The sequence below is a fragment of the Erythrolamprus reginae genome, chromosome Z (genome assembly GCF_031021105.1).
Source record: "Erythrolamprus reginae isolate rEryReg1 chromosome Z, rEryReg1.hap1, whole genome shotgun sequence".
Taxonomy (NCBI): Eukaryota; Metazoa; Chordata; class Lepidosauria; order Squamata; family Dipsadidae; genus Erythrolamprus; species Erythrolamprus reginae.
Window position 1 is genome coordinate 6,705,465 of NC_091963.1, and position 19,108 is coordinate 6,724,572.

At 41.3% G+C, this 19,108-nt stretch overlaps 1 protein-coding gene across 3 annotated transcripts in view; it reads left to right on the plus strand.

Moving 5' to 3' along the window:
* The window catches only part of OXSR1 (oxidative stress responsive kinase 1), a 113,059-nt gene that overhangs the window by 74,663 nt on the left and 19,288 nt on the right, over window positions 1–19,108 (plus strand). For all 3 annotated transcript variants that reach the window (XR_011560554.1, XR_011560555.1, XM_070766888.1), the window contains exons 7-13: window positions 909–1,010; window positions 3,354–3,487; window positions 5,747–5,795; window positions 6,686–6,751; window positions 10,859–10,981; window positions 12,885–12,920; window positions 15,726–15,884. Coding sequence is in view for 1 of the 3 variants with exons in the window: in XM_070766888.1 (XP_070622989.1) it covers window positions 909–1,010; window positions 3,354–3,487; window positions 5,747–5,795; window positions 6,686–6,751; window positions 10,859–10,981; window positions 12,885–12,920; window positions 15,726–15,884 (669 nt within the window). In the remaining 2 variants the exon portion in view is untranslated. The remainder of the gene's footprint in view (window positions 1–908; window positions 1,011–3,353; window positions 3,488–5,746; window positions 5,796–6,685; window positions 6,752–10,858; window positions 10,982–12,884; window positions 12,921–15,725; window positions 15,885–19,108) is intronic.

A 19,108-nucleotide genomic window follows, 5' to 3' on the forward strand; every position in this document is an offset into this window, starting at 1 on the left:
AAAGAAACAAAGCACCCTTTTTGTATTGTAAAGAGCACTCGTCCCAAAACAACCGGGTAGTCTGCTTCACTTAACAACTGAAATTGTGGTCTCAATTGTGACAGTTGAGGACCACTTGTATTCTGGGAAGCTAACATCTCTTTGCTTTGGAAGAATTGCTTCAATTTCGAGAGCAATTCTGAGTTAACAAGACAGCAGAATTCAGTGATATTTGCAGAGGACATAGTTTCCCAATATAGCCAAGGTTAGTTTATTCCTCTAATTTGGCTAAAGTCTTTGTAATATTTTCACCCTTGTGAAGAAGAATACAAATTGTGCTATTTTCAGGAGTTGGGTGAGAAATTAGAAGTCTGTTTTAGGTGCCATATCTTAAATGAGCCGGGGTGGCGCAGCAGGTAGAGTGCGGTACTGCAGGCCACTAAAGCTGACTGCTAAATCTACAGGTCAGCGGTTCAAATCTCATCACCGGCCCAAGGTTGACTCAGCCTTCCATCCTACCGAGGTGGGTCAAATGAGGACCCGGATTGTGGGGATAATATGCTGGCTCTATTAAGAAGTGCTATTGCTAACATGTTGTAAGCTGCCCTGAGTCTAAGGAGAAGGGCGGCATGAAAATCGAATGAATGAATGAATGAATAAACGAATGAATAAATGAATGAATGCCAAGAAATGAAGGAAGGTCCATTCGCAAGCAAAGAGACTGGTTTGCCTGAACTGATTAGCAACCTGCTGGTGATGTCATATTGACGTCAAAGAACCAATTTGGTGCCGGACCATGAACACCGCCATCTTTTTAAAAAAAATAATAATAATTGGGGGATTTGGGGGGGGGATTTTTTTTTTCTTCTGCACATGTCACACGACCCAGGACGAAGCTAGTTTTGAAATAAACTTCTCTTACGATTCAGGTTCGAGGGTATGATTTCAAAGCAGACATTTGGAGTTTTGGAATTACTGCAATCGAGTTGGCTACTGGAGCTGCTCCTTATCACAAGTATCCACCCATGAAGGTAAGTTACAGATTTACCGGTTTAAATAATCCATTTAATAACCTACAAGGCATCGGGCCAGATTACTTGTGGGACCGCCTTCCGCCGTATGAATCTCAGCGATCGGTTAGATCCCACAGAGTTGGCCTTCTCCAGGTCTCATCAACCAGACAATATCGTTTGGCGGAACCAAAGGGAAGAGCCTTCTCTGTGGGGGGCCCGGCCCTGTGGAACCAGCTCCCCCCAGAGATTCCTACTGCCCCCACCCTCCTTGCCTTTCGCAGGAGTCTTAAGCCTCACTTATGTCGCCAGGCTTGGAGCAATTAGATCTTGGCCTCCTGGCCAATAAATGTAATGTATGACTGTGATTTGAATTTGTTTGATTGGTTTTTAATATATCGGATTTTTAGCATTTTTAAAATTAATTAGATTTGTCTTTATATTTTCTGTTTTATATTCTATGCTGTGAGCCACCCCTAGTCTTCGGAGAGGGGCGGCATATAAATCTAATAAATAATAATAATAATAATAATAATAATAATAATAATAATAATAATATAATAATATAATAATAATAATAATTTGACACGAAGAGCATTGCACACAGTCTGAAAAATTGAATTGACCCTCTTAGAAAACGCTATACAGTGGTACCTCTACCTAAGAACGCCTCTACTTAAGAACTTTTCTAGATAAGAACCGGGTGTTCAAGATTTTTTTGCCTCTTCTTAAGAACCATTTTCTACTTAAGAACCCGAGCCCGGAAAAATTTCCCAGGAAATTTGAGAGCGGCACGAAGGCCCGGCCAGTTTCCTGCCATTCCCCCTGGGTTTCTCTCTCTGGCGCAGTGTATGGGAGGCAGCCTCGCGCCAGGTGTATGGGAGGCGCGTGCTCCTTGGCGCCTCAGAGTCCCTCTTTTTTCTTTTTTAAGCCTTCAAATTTTGGATTTTTTTGATTCCCCTCCCCTCACCTTCTTCCTTCGGCAGCGACTGTCCTCCTTCTATTTTTCCTCCTCCTCCTCCCACCCAAATTGCGAGCTTTTATTTCTTTCCTAATGGGTTTGCACGCATTAATTGCTTTTACATTGATTCCTTTGGGGAAAATTGCTTCTACTTACAAACTTTTCTACCTAAGAACCTGGTCACGAAACGAATTAAGTTCTTAAGTAGAGGTACCACTGTATCTGAAAAGTTGGTGTGTTCTTCTTCTGAAAAATGCAAGAAAGTATGGGGATTGTTTGGACATTTAAGCATATAAATGTCTTCTGCTGCACAAATCCCAGCGACCAGTTAGGTCCCACAGAGTGGATCTTATCCGGGTCCCGTCAACTAAAGAATGTCGCTTGGCGGGACACAGGGGAAGAGCCTTCTCTGTGGCGGCCCCAGCCCTCTGGAACCAACTCCCCCCAAAGATTAGAATTGCCCCCACCCTCCTTGCCTTTTGTAAGCTGCTTAAAACCCACCTCTGCCATCAGGCATGGGGGAATTGAGATACTCTTTCCCCCTAGGCCTTTACAATTCTATACATGGTATGTATGTATGTATGTTTGGTTTTTTATATTAATGGGCTTTTAATTATTTCTAACATCAGACTACTATTGTACACTGCTTTATTGTTGCTGTTAGCCGCCCCGAGTCTCTGGAGAAGGGCGGCATACAAATCCAATGAATGAATGAATGAATGAATGAATGAATGAATGAATGAATGAATGAATGAATGAATGAATGAATGAATGAAGAGACAAAATCAATTGCGGTCATAAGTCGAAGAATGTCTGTGTGGCATTTTGTTCTTTATTGTGTACTTTCTAAAATAGGAACACCACAATCCTTGAGGTGTAGGGAAGCTATTTTGTCTCTTAGAGTCCTTCCACATTGATGGTGGGAAAAGGGCAGGTGAGATAGGTCCTCTTCACAAGCAACAGTTGTTGCTTATAAAGAACTGGTAGTTATCCCAAACTTAGCTGGCTGGAGAAATCTGGGAACTACAGTCCACAAGTCTTAAAGTTGCCAAGTTTGAAGACCTATGCCCATGCTGGCGAAACTGGTCGGGCGGTAGGAAAAGCAAGTAGGATGCTTGGCTGCATAGCTAGAGGTATAACAAGCAGGAAGAGGGAGATTGTGATCCCGCTATATAGAGCGCTGGTGAGGCCACTTTTGGAATACTGTGTTCAGTTCTGGAGACCTCACCTACAAAAAGATATTGACAAAATTGAACGGGTCCAAAGACAGGCTACAGGAATGGTGGAAGTAGAGGCATTTGTAGGTAGAAGTATCACTGTACTTGCATGTCTTCACCACCGTGGCTTTTTTTGTTAGCCAATTCATGCTCCTCAGTGTTTCTAACAGAGCCATTTTTTTTCAGGTCTTAATGTTGACACTACAAAATGATCCCCCCTCCTTGGAGACAGGGGTCCAAGACAAGGATATGCTTAAAAAATATGGGAAGTCCTTCAGGAAAATGATTTCGTTGTGCCTGCAGAAAGACCCAGAGAAAAGGTAATAAGCAGGATCTTCTAGTTTACTGAAAGAGTAGTAGATCCTTGGAACAAACTTCCAGCAGACATGGTTGGTAAATCCACAGTAACTGAATTTAAACATGCCTGGGATAAACATCTATCCATCCTAAGATAAAATACAAGAAATAATATAAGGGCAGACTAGATGGACCATGAGGTCTTTTTCTGCCGTCAGTCTTCTATGTTTCTATGTTTCTTAATTTCCTCCTTCTCTTCCTCCCTCTCTCTTTTGAATATATTTATATGACTTACATCTCTCTTTTCTGCCCACGGACGTCTATAAATGCACACAAGTTGCCACACTCGAACACACATGCGCAAGTTTAAAATCTAATACAGGTAGTCTCGACTTAAAGCAGTTAATTTAGTGACCATTCGATGTAAAAACACCACTGAACTTAATAACTGATCGTATTTATGACAGCTGCAATGTCCAGGGTGTCCAGCAAACCTGGAAAACAAGGAAATAAGGGAATTATCAAGGAAATCGGCGGTTCAGGAAATATAGAGAAATCATGAAAAAAAACTAGAATAAATCAGGGGAAATAAACAAACAAACTGTATTAAAATGTTTAAAAGTCAGGGAAAAATTATGTTAAAGATAAAAATTATGTTAAAGATCACACTTCCTGGCAGAGTCAAGCAAAAATGAGCATAACTGTGGCAACAACTTGATTCCTCAGCTCCCGATATTTCTCCACGGCTTAGCCGTTTGGTATGATGTTATCTATGACCGCGCCTTAACTAGATTGCAAGTTACAGGGAAACATCAGGGAAATATCAGGGAACTTCAAAATGCTTTTCCCCTGGACACCCTGAATGCCCTGTGGTAACGTGACCATATTTTGCAACCAGACAAGCAAAGTCAGTGGGGAAACCAGATTCGCTTAACGACCATGTCATTCCTGCTAGGCAGGTCCCATAGCAGTGAGGGCGAACCTTTTATACCTCAGGTGCCGAAAGAGCTTGCGCGCACGCTAACACACATGCGCGAGTGCCCACACCTATAATTCAATGCCTGTGGAGGTCGAAATCAGCTTTCCCTATCCCCCCGGAGGCCCCCTGGAGGCCAGAAACGGCCTGTTTCCCAACTTCTGGTAGGCCCAGTAGGCTCCTGTTTCGCCTTCCCCAGGCTCCAAAGGCTGGAGGCTCTCTGGAACATGAGAAAATATTATTTTACTGAAAAAGTAGTACATCCTTGGAACAAACTTCCAGCAGACCTGGTTATAAATCCACAGTAACTGAATTTAAACATGCCTGGGATAAACATAGATCTATTGTAAGATAAAATACAGAAAATAGTATAAGGGCAGACTAGATGGACCATGAGGTCTTTTTCTGCCGTCAGACTTCTATGTTTCTATGTTTCTATGTTTTGAAACCACCTGTCAAACAAAGTCAATAAGGAAGTCAGATGCGCTTAACAGCAGTCGTTATCATTCACTGCAGTGATTCACTTATCCAGTGTGGCAAGAAAGGTAAAAAAATGGGTGCAAAACTCAGTTAACGAATTTCTCACTCAGCAATAGAAACCCTAGGGGTTCAATTGTGGTTGTATAAGTTGAGCACTATGGATACGTAAGTTCAAGTAGGGAAAGTAGACCCCACAAGTAAACGAAGAACTCCAGAGGATTATTGAATGGGAAAGCACTAAGACAAACAATGACAATATGATTGGCCTTTGGAACTTCCTGCCACAGGATGTAGCATCATGCCCACTGATAACTGCCATTGGTGTTCTAGCAAATGTTACTTTTCAATGTTTGTTTGTCTCTGGTTCAGACTTTCTGTGATCTGAGTAGTAAAGTAAAATACCTTTATGAAATCAGCCTGGGCCATGTAATTAACCAGGTTAAAACAAGCTAAAGCATTGTTCTAATAGCAAAAACCATCGTATATTTAATACTCTTTAAGTATTTGCATCTGCTCCAGGTAAAATTCTGTGCAAATACATAAAATAAGAACTATTTTGCAACAGGAAATGTTTTATCTTACTATTGTTGGGAGATCGCACAGATTTCCTTACAGAGCTCATTTTTTCCAAACATAATTTTTATCCAGAATTAACATCATCTTTGTTTCTTTTTCTCTAATGTGTGGATTGAAATGTACAGCCTGTGAAAAGCAACATCTTTTCTGAACTGTGTTGTTGTGGGTGATTCTCCTATATGAAATTTAAAAATTCCTGCAATATACCATAGGGCATAGGCTTAAGAAATTCCTCTTTTTCTGTCCATAGACCTACAGCAGCTGAACTTCTAAGACACAAATTTTTCCAGAAAGCAAAGGTAGGATCAAGTGTTTTTTATCAGGGCAATCTGGTCTACCCAACTAAGGGGCAGAGCACACTGCTCCATTTTTGAGTCCCAGAAGGGTCTGGCTAGCTGATGAGAGCTAAACAGCTTGAAATAGATTTATACTAGTCCCCCTTTGTTTCTTTGTCCGTAAAACATAAATTAAACGCAAAGGTAGGATCTTTGATTGATGCAGTCATCTACCAACTTAGATGCTGGAGAAATGTGTTTATAGACAAGGAATAATCTTAGTAATTTTTTTTTTACATTGTTGTAAGCTGCCAACAATTACTTGATAGTGAGATGGGCAATATACAAATTTAACGACTTATCAGAGATTTCCCCCAACTTCCACCTACCCAATGACACATTTGCTTCTCATTTAAGTTCTATTCTGGTTTTGCTACCCACAATACTGGTAATCCTTTCAATGTGAAACTGTTTGTATAGCTTAATATTCTTGAGTTCACCTCTGGTTCTTTTTGATTGACTGTTTTGATTGACTGTTCAATCACTCTGAATACAACTGCCTTATGCTTCAGTTTTGCACAGAGTTAGTATTTATTATGGTATCTAGTGGAAAAAGAAAATATTTGCATATCTTTGCTTCTGTCCGGTGATAGAGCATGTTACTACTTGCCTGGAGATATTTACTCTTTAATACATTACTTTCTTAGTTCTTTATGCCAAAGGCATATTTTTATTCAGTGTCATATAACTAAAACTATTTTTCTCTCTCTTTCCCTCCTTCACAAAAAAGCTTTATAGGAATGTGCAGTTTGAATGCCATGGAGTTGGGTAGCTGATCAATCCACTAAATAACAATAAACCGTAGCTTTTTGAAGAGCAGATTGCAAGAACTGACGGTTTCATTCCTTTTGCAGAATAAAGAATTTTTACAAGAAAAAATGTTGCAGAGAGCCCCAACTATCACCGAAAGAGCCAGGAAGGTACAAATTAAAGTGGAAGTCTACGTTAAAAGGGTTCTGTAAAATCTCTTGCTTTTCTTCATGTGTAGCTTGCCTGCAGCCTGAGAAACAGGGAAAATAATTATGTCTGAGTTCACACACCTTAAAGAAATGTACTGCCTCCTGCTTTAAAAGTAGCTAGCCAGCATCCTCGGTTATTGTTGTTAGTTGCAAAGTATTGTCCAACCCATTGCAGCCCCATGGCCTTCCTGCCCTATACCATCTCCCAAAGTCCATTTGAGCTCATGCCAACAGCTTCAGTGATTCCATCCAGCCACCTCATTCTTCTTTTGCCCTCAATCATTCCCAGTACAGTAGTACCTCTAGATACGAGCTGCTCCAAATGCGATTATTCCAAGTTGCGAGCCACAACGGGAGGGAAATTTCTGTTCCAGACCCGAGCTCAAATTCGGGATACAAGCCGAGCTTCCACTAGGGGGCGCAAGAATCCTTGCTTCTGGTTATCTCCGCAGGGAAAAACAAAGTCTAAAGCCATTTGTTCCAGATACGAGTCAATCGACATACGAGCTCCGTTCTGGAACGAATTAAACTCGTATCTAGAGGTACTACTGTATTAGGCTCTTCTCCAGTGAGTCCTTCCTTCTCATTAGGTGGCCAAAGTATTTGAGTTCCATCTTCAGGATCTGGCCTTCTAAAGAGCAGTCAGGGTTGATCTCCTCTAGGATTGACCGGTTGGATTGCCTTGCAGTCCAAGGGACTCGCAGGAGTCTTTTCCAGCACCAGAGTTCAAAAGCCTCAATTCTTTAGCGCTCAGCCTTCCCTATAGTCCAACTTGATAGGCACAGTGATACCTTGTCTTACAAACTTAATTGGTTCCAGGACGAGGTTCTTAAGGTGAAAAGTTTGTAAGACGAAACTATGTTTCCCATAGGAATCAATGGAAAAGCGATTAATGCGTGCAAGCCCAAAATTCACCCCTTTTGCCAGCCGAAGCGCCCGTTTTTGCGCTGCTGGGATTCCCCTGAGGCTCCCCTCCATGGGAAACCGCACTCCTGACTTCTGTGTTTTTGCGATGCTGCAGGGGAATTCCAGCAGGGGAATCCCAGCATCGCAAAAATGAGTGCTTCGCTGGCAAGGGAAGTCTGGGGGTGGGGTTTCCCAGTGAAGGGAGCATCAGTGAAATTGTAGCATCGCAAAAACACCGAAGTCCTCGAAACCCCACCTCCAGACCTCTGTGTTTTTACGATGCTGCGATTTTACTGAGGCTCCCCTCACTGGGAAACCCACCTCCGGACTTCGGTTGCCAGTGAAGCGCCCGTTTTTGCGCTGCTGGGATTTCCCTGCAGCATCACAAAAACACGGAAGTCTGGCGGTGGGGTTTCCCATGGAGGGGAGCCTCAGGGGAATCCCAGCAGCGCAAAAACGGGTGCTTTGCTGGCAACGGAAGTCTGGAGGCGGGGCATCCCAGGGGCGGCGGTGGGTTTGTAAGGTGAAAATAGTTTGTAAGAAGAGGCAAAAAAATCTTAAACCCCGGGTTTGTATCTTGAAAAGTTTGTATGACGAGGCGTTTGTAAGGCGAGGTATCACTGTATACAGTTTTATCTAAGCTAAAATGGCAGGGTTTATGTTTCTGGTAACAAACCAGACAGTTGAGATTAAAAACAAAACAAAACATTGACTTCCGTTGTTAACTTCTTAGCTGAATTGCAAACATTCACTATTCTTCCAAAGGAAGCGGAGAGAGGGGATAGTTCTGCCCAATGGCGGGTAAACACGCATGCACAGTTCTATTTGCGTGAGTGGCGAGCAGATGTGTGTGTTGCTGACACAAATGGAGCACACACACACTTACCTGCTGCTCGTGCAAGTGGGGATGTGTGGGTGCATACTTGCTCACCACTTTTTGGGTACAGAACAGCTCAAGGTCCAGTAGTGGTCATGGCCTGGAGATAGGGGACCCCTGCTATATGGCAAATAATAAAAGAGATTCATAAATAAATGAACGCCCCTTTGCTCGCTTTGCTACATGGCTTAATCTGCTGGCAGATGGGATGACAGACTGCCTGTTTGTGGATACATAAGTACATCTTTTATTGCAAACGCTATATCAATGCTTTTATAGCCACATTGATTTCTGGATGGGTATTTGTGTTAGGCGCAGCCTTTCTATTTTTGTTCTTGCACAAGGTAGCAAAAATCATAGCAAGGGCATCTTTTAGGTTTATCAAAGCCTTATAGGAGATGCAATGAGGCCGTGCAGGTAGTCCTTGACTTATGACCGTTTGAAGTTGCAATGATGCCGAGGTCCACATCTTTGCAATTGTTATAATGTCTCCACAGTCACATGCTCAAATTATGGCGGTTTGGCAAGCAGCAAGTATAGGCAGTCCTCAATTATTTAACCCAGTTGAGCCCCAAATTTGTTTGTTTGTTTGTTTGTTTGTTGATTTGATTTGATTGATTTGATTTGAATGCCGCCCCTCTCCATAGACTCGGGGCTGCTCACAGCAATAAAGACAATGTAAAAACCAATCTAATAATTTAAAAAACACTAAAAACCCCATTATTAAAAGCAAACACACCATGTATAAACTGTATAGGCCCAGGGGAGATGTCTCAGTTCCCCCATGTCTGACGGCAGAGGTGGGGTTTAAGGAGCTTACGAAAGGCAAGGAGGGTGGGGGCAGTTCTAATCTCCGGGGGGAGCTGGTTCCAGAGAGTCGGGGCCACCACAGAGAAGGCTCTTCCCCTGGGTCCCGCCAAACGACATTGTTTAGTCGATGGGACCCGGAGAAGGCCAACTCTGTGGGACCTAATCGGTCGCTGGGATTCGTGCGGCAGAAGGTGGTCCCGGAGGTATTCTGGTCCGATGCCATGAAGGGCTTTATAAGTCATAACCAACACTTTGAATTGTGACCGGAAACTGATCGGCAACCAGTGCAGACTGCGGAGTGTTGGTCTAACATGGGCATACCTTTATGTTGCTAAGTGAGACATTAAGTGAGTTATGTCCCATTTTATGAAATTTCTTGTGGCAGTTGTTAAGTGAATCGTTGTGTTTGGGATGTTAGTAATCTGATTGTTAAATGAATCTGGATTCCTGGTGGAATTTGCTTGTCAGTCGGTCGCAAAAGCCAATCACACAACCATGGGACGCAATGGTCATAAATGTGAACCAGTTGCCAAGCACCTGAATTTTGACCGCATGATCATGGGGACGCTGCAATGGTCCTAAGCGTGAAAAATGGTCATAGGTCAGTGCCGTAACTTTTCAGTGTTGTTGTAACTTTGAACGGTCACTAAACGGACTTTTAATTTAGTTTAAATTTTAACATTAGATTTGTATTGTATTGTATTGCTGTCTTGTTGTGAGCCGGCCCGAGTCTTTGGAAAGGGGCGGCATACAAATCTAATAAGGAGAAGAGCCTTCTCTGTGGCGGCCCCGGCCCTCTGGAACCAACTCCCCCCAGATATCAGAGTTGCCCCCACCCTCCTTGCCTTTCGCAAGCTCCTTAAACCCACCTCTGTCGTCAGGCATGGGGGAATTGAAATTTCCCTTCCCCCTAGGCTTATAGAATTTATACATGGCATTCTTGTATGTATGAGTGGTTCTTTAAATTGGGGTTTTCAAGATTATTTTTAATATTAGATTTGTTTACATTGTCTTTTTATACTGCTGTTAGCCGCCCCGAGTCTTCAGACGGCATACAAATCTAATAAATAAATAAATAAATAAATAAATAAATAAATCCAATCCAATCCAATCCAATCCAATCCAATCCAATCCAAATCCAAATCCAAATCCAAATCCAAAATTCAATTTTGTAAGTCGGGGACTACCTGTATTTACAATCATTACAGCATCTCAGGGTGATGTGATCATCATTTACTGATCTTTCCACGGAGCTTAAAACCAGCAAAGTCAATGGAGGAAGCTGGAGTCGCTGAATGACCTTCACGCTTAACAACCACGGCAAAATAAATAAATAAATCATAAAGTCAGGTGTGACTGATTAACGACTGCAGTGCTTAGCCACAGTTGTTTCCAATTGTGGACATAACTCAAGGGCTACCTGTACAACCCTGAGCAGAGCTGACACGTCTCTTCTTGATCTTGTTGGAGGGCAGGTCAGGCGAGTCCCCGGTTCCAGCGGACGACTTCATAAGACCGAAGATGGCGGCTGGGAATGGAGCGATGATGAACTAGATGAAGAAAGCGAAGAGGGCAAAGCAGCAATTTCACAGCACAGGGTGGGAGTCAATTTCACTTTTTAAAATATTCAAAGTACAGTTCCCCGCTGAATTCATGCTTTGTATGAAGGGGTCCTTAGTGCTCTCTGAGTTTGGCTGTTGTTTTTTTTTCCCCCTTCAATATTTTTATTAATTTTTTAAAAATATGAGACAAGACAAGACAAACAACATTTAACATGTAAAGGAGCTACCATTGCTCTGCTAAGCATAGAAGTCTTACTAATACAGAAAGAAAAAGAGTAGTTATGATTTTAGATCAATACAGAAAAGTAAAAATTGTCAGTAGCACATTTCTTAACATACTACTATAATATAACATCAGCATACTTTAGCATTTTCGTTATAGCATTGTAATTAACATAATTGAATTCAGTTAATAAAGCTCAGACTTATCTATAAAATTTCAGTATACAATTAATTCAGTCTGGTAAATTTAAGTTTCCTATAGTTTGTTTTCGTATTATTAATAATCCCTTTTAATATTATTTGACTGAAAGAGTAGTAGATCCTTGGAACAAACTTCCAGCAGACGTGGTTGGTAAATCCACAGTCACTGAATTTAAACATGCCTGGGATAAGCACATATCCATTCTAAGATAAAATACAAGAAATAGTATAAGGGCAGACTAGATGGACCATGAGGTCTTTTTCTGCTGTCAGTCTTCTATGTTTCTATGTTGTGTGAGTCTTATATTGTAATTAAAACTAATAAAAAATTAATAATAATTTTAAAAAGACAGCAGAAAAAGACCTCATGGTCCATCTAGTCTGCACTTATACTATTTTTTGTATTTTATCTTAGGATGGATATATGTTTATCCCAGGCATGTTTAAATTCAGTGACTGTGGATTTACCAACCACGTCTGCTGGAAGTTTGTTCCAAGCATCTACTACTCTTTCAGTAAAATAATATTTGCTCATGTTGTTTTTGATCTTTCCCCCAATTAACTTCAGATTGTGTCCCCTTGTTCTTGTGTTCACTTTCTTATTAAAAACACTTCCCTCCTGAACTTTATTTAACTCATTAACATGTTTAAATGTTTCTATCATGTGCCCCCTTTTCCTTCTGTCCTCCAGACTATACAGACTGAGTGCATTAAGTCTTTCCTGATAAGTTTTATGCTTAAGACCTTCCACCATTCTTGTAGCCCGTCTTTGGACCCGTTCAATTTTGTCAATATCTTTTTGTAGGTGAGGTCTCCAGAACTGAACACAGTATTATTCCAAATGTGGTCTCACCAGCACTCTATACAGCGGGATCACAATCTCCCTCTTCCTGCTTGTTATACCTCTAGCTATGCAGCCAAGCATCCTAGTTGCTTTCCCTACCACCTGACTGCACTGCTCACCCATTTTGAGACTGTCAGAAATCACTACCCCTAAATCCTTCTCTTCTGAAGTTTTTGCTAACACAGAACTGCCAATGCAATACTCAGATTGAGGATTCCTTATCCCCAAGTGCATTATTTTACACTTGGAAACATTAAACTGCAGTTTCCATTGCTTTGACCATTTATACTATGCTTATATCGCTGAGTCCACTTGACATCTTGCTTTCCTTGTGAACCTGATTGTGAACATCGGACAAACATCACAATTCTTGCTTCTTTTATTTTAAGATATAACCACACCTGCCTATAATACAGGTAGTCCTTGACTTGTGATAGGTCACTTAGTGACTTTCAAAGGGACAATGGACCCCTCGAAAACTAGTTACAATCCAGGTTTAAAGTTACGATGGTACCCTCCCCCCCCTTTTCATGGACTCTCGACACACTTTGAGAACGCAACAACCAACCCACAATCACACGACCGTGTTTATGACAGTTCGAGTGGACTGTGCTGCCCTAAACAATTATGACCATTATGTACTAATCATGAGTCTCTTTTTCTGTCTTTTAGTCTCCAAGAGTGAAAGAATCCTCACAGAACTCTGAGGTAAATTTTGAATCGTTTACATTATATTAGAAAACTCCACCAAATTAAGGGTTTCCCATCTCAGCTACTTGAAAACGCATGGGTTTCCTGGTTTGCTGGGGAATTATGGGAGTTGACGTCCACGTGTTATAAAATTGCCAAGGTTGGGAACCTCTGCCATCTGTTTATATAACAGAATAACATGGAGCTCAGTTGTTTCAAAAACTGATTGATTGTATGACATTAAGCTGGTGTGCAAGCAGCCATATAATAAGGACTTCCCCAGGCATGATCTGTCTCTAACTTGGTTCTTCAGATCTTTTCAGGATGCCCCATTGTTGATGAGTCCATCCGCCTTGCCCTTCCTTCCTTCCTTCCCTTCTTTCTTCTCTCATTCTTTCCTTCCTTCCCTTCTTTCTTCTCCCCCTCCTTCCTTCCTTCCTTCCCTTCTTTCTTCTCTTCTTCCTTCCTTCCTCCCTTCCTTCCTTCCCTTCATTCTTCTCTCATTCTTTCCTTCCTTCCTTCCCTTCTTTCTTCTCTTCTTCCTTCCTTCCTTCCTTCCTTCCTCCCTTCCTTCCTTCCCTTCTTTCTTCTCTCCCTCCCTCCTTCCTTCCTTCCCTTCTTTCTTCTCTCCTTCCTTCCTTCCTTCCTTCTAACCATCCATTCATCCACCTTTCCCTTTCCTTCCTTCCTTCCTTCCTTCTAACCATCCATCCATCCACCTTTCCTTCCTTCCTTCCTTCCTTCCTTCCTTCCTTCCTTCCTTCCTTCCTTCCTTCCTTCCTTCTAACCATCCATCCACCTTTCCCTTTCCTTCCTTCTAACCATCTTTCCTTCCTTCCATTATAGACATATCGAGAGAGAGGCAGTTATTGATGGATCATATGCTAGCAAATCAGGCTTAACACTTAGTCACTAAATAGATAGATGTTTGGTTCTGCTGTTGCAGATCATCTAGTGGTGGATCATGACAGTTTTAATTGACTTTGTCTACCTTACTGTTGCCTATCTTACTTACTAGAGCCAGATATGACTTGCATGTATGTGCAAGCGAACCTTTTCCTTACTGTTGGTCATTCTCCTATGGTGGGTTTTCCAAAAGAGCTTGGTCTTTGATGCATAGCCATCACTTAAAGGATGCTTCACTGGCTTTCTAGCACATTGCAGAGGGGTGCAAATGTGCTCCCTTTGAATTCTGTGGTTATGTGATAATGCCCACATTTTTGCTAGTTTTATAAAGGGCATTGGGACTTCAGATTCGTTGATTTTTTTTTTTCCAGGTAGTTGAATTGAATTGAATCTATTAGATTTATAAGCCTCCCTTCTCCAATGGATTCAGGGCGGTATACAAAGATAAAAACATCATTACAATTAGTAAACACCCATGAATTTAAAACATTTACCCGTCAATCATTCATCATAAAACCTTCGTAATAATATAAACATTCATCATAAAACATTCATCTGTCAATCATTCATTGATTCGGGTCAGAGCAGTGTGTTGTTGCTCAACGGCCCCAGATTGGCGGCAAAGCAGTGACGGGCTACCAAAAGTTTTACTACCACACTGTGGGCGTGACTTATGCATTTTCTTACAACGTCTTTCAGTGCAAATTGGGTGTTCTGGGGTGGAGCTCCATTTTCGCTACCCCACTGGGTTCCCCCCCCATCAGTAGCCCACCCCTGATTATCTACTATATAAAGTATATTATTATTATTATTATTATTATTATTATTATTATTATTATTATTATTATTATTTAGATTTGTATGCCGCCCCTCTCCGAAGACTCGGGGCAGGACACACACACACGCACGCACAGCTCTTCTAAAATTATACACATTCAACCTCATTTACTGTGATAGGAAAAATATATCCAGAGCCCAGAAGGGAAAAAAAGTTAAAAAAATCAAACTTTTGCTACCGGTACTGCGTACCTGACCGTACCCGTAGGAGCCCACCACTGTGGCAAAGCCATGTTTTTAGGGCCTTTCGGAAGGCAAAGAGGGTGGGGGTGATGCAGATCTCCAGGGGAAGTTGGTTCTAGAGAGCCGGAGCCCCCACAGAGAAGGCTCTGCTCCGTGGTCCCACCAGCCGACACTGGTTGACGGGACTCGGAGGAGGCCAACTCTGTGGGATGTGACATATTGGGGAAGATCCAGCATCTGTATCCCATACAGCTAGTCCTCAACTTACAGCAGTTAATTTAGTGACCATTCAGAGTTCCAACAGCACTGAAAAAGTGATTTTGACCGTTTTTCCATATTTAATAACCGTTGGAGCATCCCCATGGTCATGTGATCAAAATTCAGACACTTGTCAACTGATTCATATTGCAGTGTCATGGGGTCATGTGATACCCCTTTGCGACTTTCTTACAAGCAAGTCAGTGGGGAAGCCAGATTCACTTTACGACAGTGCGACTAACTTAACAATTGTAGTGATTCACTTAGTAACGGTGACAAGAAAAGTCCTAAAATGGGGCAAAACTCACTTAACAAATGTTTTGCTTATGGCAGAAATTTTGGGTTGTAAGTTGATTATTACCTGTATTGTTGCTGTAGTACACAGCTCAAAAAATACACTTAAACAACACAATATAACTCCAAGTCAATCAAACGTCTGTGAAATCAAACTGTCCACTTAGGAAGCAACACTGATTGACCATCCATTTCACAGGCTGTTGTGCACATTCAACTTTGTACAGAACAAAGTATTCAATGAGAATATTTCATTCATTCAAATCTAGGATGGGTTCTTTGATTGTTCCCTTTATTTTTTTTGAGCAGTGTATTTTGTTCATTCATTCATTCATTTTGTTACAGCTGTTTCCATCAGCTGAGCCAACGGGCCCTTTGCTCAACCTCCAAGACCAGCCTGCTGCTCAACTACCTCAGCCTGCAGGTCAGGTTCCTGCACAACCTCCTGTTGCTGCCCCTGGTCCAGCTTCTCAGACCCCAGCAGCAGCTCCTTCCGCAGCACAGGTAAGGCCCAGGGGGGGAGCTTAAAGGACAAAGGTAAAATGTTCCCCTGCCCAGTTGTATCCAATTCTAGAGGGCATACAGTATTGTCTGAAAAGGCTTCCAGGGTTATATGCTGAACACTGTTCATCTTCCCATTGGAGTGGTATCTGTCTGTCTGTCTGTCTGTCTGTCTGTCTGTCTGTCTGTCTGTCTGTCTGTCTGTCTGTCTGTCTGTCTATCTATCTACTGTATCTATCTATATCTATCTATCTATCTATCTATCTATCTATCTATCTATCTATCTATCTATCTACTGTATCTATCTTCTCTATCTATCTACCTACCTACCTACTGTATCTAGCTACCTACCTACCTATCTATTGTATCTCTCTCTCTCCCTACCTACCTACCTACCTACCTACCTACCTATCTATCTATCTATCTATCTACTGTATCTATCTTCTCTATCTACCAACCTACCTACCTACCTACCTACCTACTGTATCTAGCTACCTACCTAGCTACCTACCTATCTATTGTATCTATCTTCTCTATCTATCTATCTATCTATCTATCTTTCTATCTATCTACCTACTGTATCTACCTACCTACCTACCTACTGTATCTAGCTACCTACATACCTAGCTACCTACCTATCCATTGTATCTATCTTCTCTATCTATCTATCTATCTTTCTATCTTTCTTTCTATCTATCTACCTACTGTATCTACCTACCTACCTACTGTATCTACCTACCTACCTAGCTACCTATCTATATATTGTATCTATCTTCTCTATCTATCTATCTATCTATCTATCTATCTTTCTATCTACCTACTGTATCTACCTACCTACCTTCCTACCTACCTACCTACCTACTGTATCTAGCTACCTACCTACCTACTGTATCTATCTTATCTATCTATCTATCTATCTATCTATCTATCTTTCTATCTACCTACTGTATCTACCTACCTACCTACCTACCTACCTACCTTGAGCCGGTGATGAGATTTGAACTGCTGACCTTCAGATCTACAGTCAGCTTCACTGGCCTGCAGTACAGCACTCTACCTGCTGCGCCACCCCGGCTCTGTATTTTTCTCCATGCTGAACAGCTGCTAAAGACGGCCATTCCTACAGATTTTGATGGAACAAATTTGATAGCAGTAGTAGTAACACCACAGTTGCAGTATTACTACAGGTAATTCTCGTTTAACAACCCTGAATGGGAGCAGCAACTCCATTGCTCAGTGAAATGCTCATTAAGCAAAACACCCACATGGTTAACTCATTTAGTTAGGATACTCCCAATTGTGGTCATTCAGCTCATCATTTACCCTCATTAATCAAGGTATCATGTGATCAGGACTTGCAACTTCCTGCAACTTTGAAGTTGTCCGTGGAGATCGCAAAATGGCAATCATGTGACCGTGAGCTGTTGCAAACAGTTGTAAATATGGAACAGACGCCCAAATCATTACATAACCAAGCAGATACTTGGTTATATAATAATATAGTATATTATAATATATAATATAATAATATTATATTATAATATAATTATAATATGCAATTATAATATATAATTGTAAGTGCAAACACCAGTCCTATGTTTCAGTGCCTTCATAACTTCAGTCGCTAAATGAATGGTCATCAATCAAGAAACGACAGTATTTTTCGGAGTATAAGACGCACCAGAATACAAGACGCACCTTAGTTTTGGGGGAGGGAAATAGGGGGGGAAAATCTGCTTACCAGGTATTCATTTGGCTAGCGTCTTTAGCCAGCACATTATTTTATCCCCTGGTTAGGGCTTTAAAAAAACTTTATTTGGAGAGTGTAGCCATGAAAGAGCATGCAAGCCAATAAGAGCTGGGAACTTCGTTAGCACCTGGAAAGAAACATTCGGAGCAAGTAGAACAATGGAAAAAACCCTGCAGAGACTTGGCTTGGAAAACATTCTTTGCAGAGAGTAACAATGAAAGAGCTTGCAAGCCAATAAGAGCTGGGAACTTCGTTAGCACCTGGAAAGAAACATTCGGAGCAAGTAGAGCAATAGAAAAAACCCTGCAGAGACTTTGGGCTTGGAAAACATTCTTTGCAGAGAGTAACAATGAAAGAGCTTGCAAGCCAATAAGAGCTGGGAACTTCGTTAGCACCTGGAAAGAAACATTCGGAGCAAATAGAACAATGGAAAAAACCCTGCAGAGACTTTGGGCTTGGAAAACATTCTTTGCAGAGAGTAACAATGAAAGAGCTTGCAAGCTGGTAAGAGATGGGAACATTGTTAGCAGCTAGTTAGGGCTGGGGCTGGGGGAAGCTACATTCAGAGTATAAGACTCACTCAAATTATCAGCCTCTTTTAGGGAGGAAAAGGGAGCGTCTTATACTCCGAAAAATACAGTACTTGCAGTAGTATAATAAATAAATTTGTCTACTACAATCTCCTGCCAGATTTAGAATGACTCATAATGCAATATAAAGGCAGTGCTTGATTTACTACAATTGAGCCCAAAATTTCTATTGTTAAGCGAGACAATTTTAAAGTAAAATTTAGCCCATTTTACGACCTTTCTGCTACAGTTAAGTGAATCTGGATTCCGCATTGATTCTGCTTGTCAGAAGTTCACAAAAAGTAACCACATGACCCCGGGATGCTACAACCATCATAAATGGGAGTCAGTTGCTAATTGGCTGGATTTTGATCACATGACCATGGGGAGGCTGTGAACAGTCACAAATATGAAACGCAATCATAGGTCAGGTTCTTTTTTCAGTGTTGTTGTTTACTTTAAACAGTCAGTAAATAAGTTGAGGACTACCTGAAATTTTTCTGCAGATCAACCTTCCAAATAACAATATCTGTAGTAAAAAATAATTAGTTTTTATAAAGATTGGTTCTGATTACATGATATACAATTGCTACTCTTCCCCTGTTTTCCCGACCTCCTTTTTACCATCGTTCCATTCAGTGTCTCTTATCTATTCTATGAGTTTCCATGGATATTAGGATTCTAAGTTCCATCGTTCCCAGCTCACAAAATCCTTTCTGACCTAGTTTGGCTATTATTTTGCTCTGCATTAGTGGATTCTGTGTCTTCTGTCGGGCTCTCTGGTAGAATCCTCCCAAAAATTCACAGGTACAAATTTCAGACACACGTTTGAAAATTCAAAACAATGTTCTTTATGATGAAAATTCACTTAAACCAAGCCCTCTTTTGGTATAGCAAAGAGCACTCAT